Source organism: Sinocyclocheilus grahami, unplaced genomic scaffold (genome assembly GCF_001515645.1).
Source record: "Sinocyclocheilus grahami isolate Dianchi unplaced genomic scaffold, SAMN03320097.WGS_v1.1 scaffold477.1, whole genome shotgun sequence".
In the NCBI taxonomy this organism is placed as follows: Eukaryota; Metazoa; Chordata; class Actinopteri; order Cypriniformes; family Cyprinidae; genus Sinocyclocheilus; species Sinocyclocheilus grahami.
In genome coordinates this window covers 137499-145884 of record NW_015505656.1, presented here as the reverse complement: position 1 = coordinate 145884, position 8386 = coordinate 137499, and the positions used below count along the sequence as shown (strand labels likewise).

Genomic DNA, 8386 nt, shown 5'->3' with positions numbered 1-8386 from the left:
GAGGGCGTTTTCGTACACGTTTGGCCAATCAGTGTCTACTTACGTCACGGGTAGTACCAGTTGTGCTGGTTAGACCCTGCTCCGGAGTAGGAGCTAATTGGGTTCTCGAAAAAGGTAGTGCAGTACTAAAATCGCACCTAGTTCCGGCAGTGCGAAAACGCCAAAAAGTGGGTAATTCCACAATTAGTTCTGGTACTATGAAAAGGTTACCCGCGGTGCGAAAGGCCCTTTTATATAATGGAACTGAACTTTATATAACGCTATACTAGTCATTCGCCAACATCTTTGTGAATTATGTACATAAATACTGTTTCTCGTTGAGATTGGAGTTTATCAGACTGTTTCGCTGACCTGTTTGGGCAATTAATTAAAAATATGTTTTATTGTTATTGTGTTTTTATGCCAGTTAGGGCCAAAATATAATTCATCAACACAAAATGCTCACATCTGCATTAAAAATGGTTTTCATTCAAATGCAAGTATCTTCACATTATAAACTTTTTGTTGCGCTATACTCGTCAGTCGCCGCCATCTTTGTGAATTATGTAAATGCTGCTTCTTGCTAAATTTAGGGTTTATCGATCTTAGCATGAAGCTAAAAAAACTAAGCATGAAGGTCAACCCCTAAAAAAAAGACCACTGGAGTATAAAACGAATGACGAATAAAATCGTACAAATTCATAAGGATTCGAAAAATGCAAAATAGTTGCAAATTGCCATGAGATTGTGTTGGTCAATCACTGAACAATTAATTTTAGCTCTATATTTCCGTTCTCTACATTTTCTGGTCAATGTGTAAATAAATTTATTAAATCAAGTTTAAGTGCATTTTCCCGCAAAATCTGCACTCTGTAAATGTCTTAAAATTTCTTTAGAATGTATAATAACAGCCACAGAGGGATAAAAGGGTCAGCTATACTCATTTATAGAAACACTTCAGTTTAACCACCTGCATGATTAATTATTTAAAAGGTACAGAGTTCAAAAGATACTGCAAAACAGGAATGACCCTAAGATGCATGGTATACAGTATAAAGTGTGTAGTATACATTTGTCAAGTTACCAGAATCAAATAGCATAATTCGTTTACTGCATACTCATTATGGGTCTTCATTTACGCCTTCTTAAGCAGTCTTCAGTGCTCGCTCTAGTTGATTAAACCACACTATGATTGAAAATGAGCTGAAATTTGAAGTAATTTTGGGTTCATTTCATAAGCACAAATCAAACCGCCTCTCTTCCCACACACAAACAAACAGACAGAGGGAGTGTCAGCCTGGCTTTGGGAATTTGCTCCGTAAAATCTCAGCTGCCAATCCTCTGATATTGTTACATCAAGTTAAATAAGAAGATTAAAGTTACAAAGGAAAAGCTGTTTAAAAAGAAACCTGAAAGAGTCTAGGGAGTAAATAAAAAACAGAAAGCATTTTTATAAAGCCCTCTGATGAATGTTAGCCAAACAGCGAGCCAGAATCAGAAAGGTAGGAAAATGAGTGCTGGGATCATAAGTTCTCCCTCCTACCTGAAACACGCCTGGGTGTCAGCAGTAGAGTGTGAATATTCCTGGAGGCTGCAGCTGGCCTACATATGCTCAACGCCGTTTGATTTGTCCTCAGCAGTGGTTTTTCCTGACGCTGGAAAATTCCCATTTCCTCTGGACTGATCCAGGTGGTCTCAAGAGCTAAAGTGTTGTTTAGATAAAACTGCAAATGAGAAAACAGAAACCATGTCAGAATGATGAAAAACTATAGCATTCTTTACAGGTTTTGTGAGATTCACACTCCAAAACTAAATATAATCAAATACCATGAATGCTTCCTTTTACCTTGTAGTCAGGCACACGTTTTTCCACCCAGCCCTTGCCGTAGTGTGGAGGCAGGACCGTCCGGTATACATGAGGAAACACTGGAAGTAGATCCACACTTGTAGAAGGTTGGAAACCCAACACATGAGGCCTGGAAGGCATCTCCCACTGGGACAGACAAGCAGAAGAGAAGAACAAATTACCACCGAGATCTATTCCGTTCCATCTCATTAAGAAGAAGTGAAGAACTGAATCAGGCCTGGGTGGGATGGAAAGCTGTCAAAAAAGCATTTTAGTTACAGGGAATGTTTGGGAAAGTTATGGATGTCCTTTTTGGCGTAACACCTGCTGTTCTTCAGCAGTTCCACCAACTGTAACAGGATAAATGATAAATTCCCAACTATCAACACAAAACATTAAATGTTTTTCCTCATAACACGGATGACAGCAGATATTTCTGGAACAGGGAAGGTTTAATTAGTACAGTTTTACATGATGACCACAATCACAGTCATGTCAGTAACCTTTTTGTATCTCATTCAATAACTACAGAGAAACCGCTTGCTAAAGGGGTCCTATTATGCTTTTTCACTTTTGTAATTTTAGTCAGTGTGTAGTGTGTATGTTTGAGCATTAAAAAAAGATCTAGAAAGTTACAAATCTCAAAGTCCACTCCAAAGGGAGATATTTCGTTTAAAAAAAATCCCTTTTCAAGAACTACAACGAACGGCTCGTTTGGACTACAGCGTTTGTTTTCCGGGCTTTGTGATATCACAAAGCGGCCCATTAGAATATCATTAAAAATAATTCCCGCCTTCAGAAATTCGAATGGTTGGGGGGTGGGGAGGGGCGAGGAGGTGGTTAGAACGCTTGGTTGAGTGAGTTAGTGCATCAGAGAAAACCAAGAAGAAGAGCTGCTGTGCTGTAGCTTCAAATTTTCGGCATGTCTAGAACAATTCTTACAAATACAACACGACGTAGCTGGGCGCCGCGGACAGACGCCGAACGGCGCTGCCGGTGTGCCTACACTCATAGAAAATAATGTATTTGAATTTTAAAGATGTGGCACGACGCGACGCTGCGCTTCTCGTCCGGTGCGCGACCGCCTGAAACGCAGTTTTTTTTCACCTCTGTGCCAAAACGTCTTTGTTTGGGCTTCCGAAAGCGGATGATGTCAGGAAACAGTGGTTGCAATTTGTTTTTTAACTCTGTCCCTGAACATTATAACCCCAATTTGCTATTGTGTGCTGCGCATTTTACTGAGGACAGCTTCCACAACATGAGGGAGTACAGTGCCGGATTCGCCAAAAAGCTTTTGTTGAAAGACGGAGCAAGGGGCGTGGCAGTACTGAAACACCATCTAAGCTGTTCGCCAATCACAACGCACTGGGACAGCTAACCAATCACAGCACATTTTGTTTTTCGGAAGGCAGACCTTCATCAAAGCCGGAACTAATCGAGCCGTTTGTGCCAGGATGGGGAGAAAGGTATTTTAATAATAATAGTAAATTATGTGAAAAATAATGCGTTTTTCGAACCACCAAGCATGAGAGCATGTTCTAGTACACCCCCAAAACAAAATCAAGACTTTGTAAAAGAGCATAATCGGACCCCTTTAACGGATCTGTACTGTGAGATGCCGGCTGACTTATTTTATTGGCACCAATGGTTCCATGAGGAAAATTTAACATCCATGAAGCCTTTCCAACCCCCCCCCCCCAAAAAAAGGTTATTTATAGTGCATGGAAAACAATTCTTAAAAGTTCTAAAAGGAATTTTAAAAAGTTCTTCACAATTCACACACACAAAATGTTTGGGAACTTTATTCTTAATAGTGCAAGTCTATCTGTGTTTGGGTTCATTGATTCACCAGTGTAACCATTTTCGCTGCAATGACCATCTTTTATTTTCAAGAATGTAAAAATGTGATGACCTAAAGGCCATGTATTCAAGATTATCTTGATTGTTGGATGTTGTTGTTTTGACTATCCTTTTTAAACCCCATTCCTGATCCAAAACACCTTTCATACAGTACTTTAATATAATATTCAGTATCACATCATATTACAAGAACAAATGGGTTGTGGACATCATTACATGTTGACTTTTAAGCTAGGAAAGTTCTCTGCAGATTACTCTATATCTGTTTCTTATGTGTTCAGCATAACATCCTGTTCTATCACGCTTGGTTCTGCGTCAATGCCTCTCTGCAGTAGCAGTCAATCAAAGGCTTCTGAAGGCTGTCTGCAACTCAAAGTCTCTGTTTAAATAATAAGCTCTTTCCTCCCACTGTCTATGTCTCTCTCTCTCTGGTTCCAGTACAGTGAGACTGAGTTCATACTTGCTGCCTCCTCTGAACGGTACTTTAATGATGTGAAAGCACAAAGTTCTCAATGCCAGGGATGTGGAGCAGTGGTGATCATGCCTCTGCCCAGCACACAGATTAAATGTCACGCTGAGTTTGAGTCGTGAGGGGGAAGCAACTGCAGATGTGAGGATCATCTTGAGCACAGCACCTCTAGAGGAGCTGAAGGGAGGTAATGCATAGAATTTAGATTTTCTGCTTCAACAGTGGCATCAGTTCTCCAAAAAGTGATGTTGATAAAATGTTATCAACATCAGATATTGCCCTGCACATTTCAGTCCTTCCTGGCCATATTATTAGGCATATTCTAGCAGCTGCCAGTCCTTCAAATAAAATTGTTTCAAGATTTAATCAAGACCTTGAATAATTGTATTGGCACCTTGACTTGACTAATTCATTATCACAGCAAGTCAAAATGCTCAGATGAAGAGTACTTTTTGTGTGTGTGTGTGCCAGTGATGTGAACTAAACTTAGTTCTGTGGTTTACAATGTATTTGCATTTACTGCACAAATGGTAGCTGCATATCATTCTAATACACAAAGTACCATAGGATCACTGTCTAATACCTCAAAAAGCTAATATTTTTGACCAAAAAAAAATAGATTAGTTGTAGGCAAAACATTACTCACCACATGCACACTATAATTTGTGGGGTATGACCTCTGACCTTTGGCCAAAAAGAGAACCATTTATGCTGCCTTTTATTGCCTCTCAAGTCGTATTTACAACTGGGAATCTCTGACATAATGTTAATATCCGAATTGGGCGAACCATACACTTTTATTACAATAACTATTGCTCTGGTGACTTAAGTTTTGCAATTTTCCCCACAACATATACATTGATTTTTCTTGCCATTACAGTCATGTATACGTCCTGTATATAAATAACCATTTGATGCATTTTGTTTATATTTTACACAATGAAAACAGCACTTATTTGACCAAAACTTGATGACTAGATGACTATCTAGATGTGAATGTATACAATAGAGTGCGTAATGTTTGTATGTTTGTCAATGAATGGGATGATACTTTTTTTTTCAAAATCCATTGGATATTAAATATGTTTAATACAGTTTGGCTTTAATAAGATTTCCCCAAGAAATTGGCAAAAATGAACCTAGTGTCCCTCCACGATTCCTATTCTCTCCAACAAGAAAGCACTTGAACACGACAAACTCATAATTGCGACTTCAGAAGTGGGAAATAATAAATTTCAGACAGCATTAACAAAAAAAGATAAACATTTAAGTTTTGTGGATTTCAGTATATGTGTGTTTCCTCTGAGATCTTCTAAATGCTCTACAAGTTTTACACATGTAAAAGGTATAGTATTTTCTTTAAAAATTGACCACAACTATGTATGACTCATCTTTTTCAACAGGGTATACATTTTCTTTATTTCTTTAGTTTGTGATACAAACTAAAGGCTTCTGGCTATTTTTAAAAAGTATGAGCCCTTCAGTTTTTTACCCCAGATTCCTGTTTCAATACGAGATCACACGTCATCACATCAACACAGGAAAGAAAATGGCACTTGGGGTGTTTAATGCATCAAGGTGATTTCTTAAAGCCTTTAATGAGAGATCATGCAGTATTTGTTCTTTAGCAATTTCAATACTGACTACTGACATTCGCTTATCCAAATAATAAACAGGGTATTGAGTAATAAGTTGAATAGTACTGTATCTAAACATTATGTTCAGATAAATTCTCTAGTAATTATTCATTTTCTGGACATTTGCAGTCAGAACTTAAATTAAAGGCATAAACTACAGTATGGACACAATCTTATCCTTAAGGACAATTGTAAAGCATTGTAATGGCATTATGTAACTCCGTAGAGATATGTCCTAAAGCCTAACCCTGCAGCACCAGAGAAAAAGTCAAAAACCTTTTTGGTTTGTTTTTTGGACAAAACTTTTCAACAAAGTCATAGTGAAAAGAACCCCCTTGGAGTATGTTTTTCATTTGATTTGGTAGAAGCAAATGTTTCGGATGCATGTGATTTATTAAACATACACTTTCATATTGTCATGCACACCATATCAAATATCTAGATTAAGATTAATAATAGAAGGCATAGTCTTTGAAAAGTAATGATGGTCTCCCAAAACATAGGGGACTGAACTTCGAGTCTATATTCTATAGATTGCTATCTATATTATCATATTCATTATAGTTGCTATATTTATCAGTTCGGTACCTTTACAGAAATAGAGCCTTAATATACACAGTAAGCAAACCAAAAGCAACTGTGGCAACAAGGAGATGAGAAAGAAACCTTTATGAAACAAGACTTGGTCCTTATACATATATTTCAGTACTGGATCATAAATTCATTCATTCATTAATTGCAATAAATAGCTCTTTTAAACTCTATAAAATGTTCAGTAGAGAAAGTGAAGCCCTGTTACCTGAACACTGGGCAGACTGAACTGACTGATGGTCGCAGGTTCCGTGGCGGCAGTGCGCATCACAGGCACGAACGGATCGCAGGACATCTGCCATCCCGAGACCGTCTGGATCACCGGAGGAGGGCGAGAGGCGATGAGCACCGGAGGAGCAGAACCCACCCTACACAGTCCGGAGGTGTTCGGGACCATCCAGAGCCACGGAGGAGCTTCGGCGCTCACGTGCCACAGCTGAGGCTGAGCTTTAACGCGCTGGACCGGGATCATTCCTGCTGCATCCTATATAGCTCGAAAGAAGGATGGATGGAGACTGAAGAAGCTGTCCGTGGAGAAACACTGGGGGGAAAAAAGATAGATAGATAGATAGCACATTTATCCGCACCCCAGCGTCTCCGATTGACAAAAAATAGATGGTTTTATCATACTGGGCCACTGTCCGTACATATTCCGTAATTTATGCATGAATTAATTATTTCAATGCATGGCCAAAACTCAAAGAACCCCATAAGAGTATGTGTAAGCGATATGTGTTCTTTGAGTACAGACGATCCTGCTGTAAACATACAAAACTCATTATGTGAGGGTACTTTGAGAATCAGAATATGAATAAAACATATGCCCGCTGAAACATAATAAACTGGCTCCCCCTCCCAAATTCTGCAGCACATGCATGCGCATGAACTAAAACAGGTGGATGCAACCCATTATCAAAAAAAAACAAAAGCTTTTCTGTGTAACTTAAATGGAAAAGTTATTAGACTTTTGATGAGACTGCCAAAAACAATGAGTTTTTTTATACTGCACTGTCCAAAAGTCTCTGAAAGTTTATGAATATTTTAGCGCATATTACAAAAGCACAAAAACCTATATGCATAAACTATATAACCATAACTCAAACATCACCACAAGACGACTCTTACATTAGCCTGTTTTCTCCACAGACAATCCTAAACATTAAGCTGCTATCACGAGAATCAGAATCTGATAAAAAAAAGCCCATTGAAATATAATAAACAGGCTCCCCTCCCAAAATACTGCAGCACATGCATTGGCTTAAACAGGTGCAAGGCTCTTATCAAGGGCTTTTCTGTGTAACTTAAACGGAAAAGTTAATTTTTTGTGTTTTATTATTTTAAGATACACCAAATATTAGATGCAAACTCACCTATTGTATGAGGGGTTCGAAAAATCCCTTTATTTCAACATAATGTATGTGTCTGTTAGTGTTTCGTTGGAAATAAATAAGTAACGCAAAATACAAATAGATCAATTAAAAATGAAACTGTATCTGCAGACGAAGATTTCTAAGAACATCCGGTAAGGATGGTGTCTAAAGTGTCCAAAGCGCAGAGAATACACTGATCTCCGTGCGTACGTTCACGCGCCGTGGATCGCGCTCTCCATGTGCACGATCACACCGGCGGGTTGTTCATCTCGCTCACAAGAGCTCCGTGGGAATCTCGTGGAAATCTGTTCACTGTCAAGCTGACGATTCTTCAGCCTCCCTCAGTGGTGACTCGTAAAGCATCGCAAAATCATTCCTAATCACATTATAATCCTCTTTTTCTCATTCTTGCTTGTAGAACTTGTGTATGTTCTGTAGAAAATCCTCGTGGATGAACAGATAACTGTGTTCCTGCTCTGTTGAAAGTCCTCCTGGCAGTCCAGACCGGGTGAATTCGCTTTCTGAGCGGATCTGATGGCGCCGTGCGCAGCACAACACAAAGTGCGTCAGGACGCGCAAAGACGCACAACTCGCACTCTGGTGAGCTGGGATGATTAGAATATTGTGACAACTG

The 8386-nt window shown here is 39.0% G+C and overlaps 1 protein-coding gene across 1 annotated transcript in view; it reads right to left on the bottom strand.

Moving 5' to 3' along the window:
- Positions 1 to 8180, bottom strand: part of tcerg1l (transcription elongation regulator 1 like) — a 9585-nt gene extending 1405 nt beyond the window's left edge. The window contains exons 1-4 of the mRNA XM_016235980.1: positions 7753 to 8180; positions 6591 to 6923; positions 1826 to 1972; positions 1523 to 1703 (exon numbers count right to left, since the gene is read on the bottom strand). Of these exons, the coding sequence (XP_016091466.1) occupies positions 1523 to 1703; positions 1826 to 1972; positions 6591 to 6854 (592 nt within the window). The 5' untranslated portion in view covers positions 6855 to 6923; positions 7753 to 8180. The remainder of the gene's footprint in view (positions 1 to 1522; positions 1704 to 1825; positions 1973 to 6590; positions 6924 to 7752) is intronic.
- Positions 8181 to 8386: the final 206 nt, after the last annotated feature.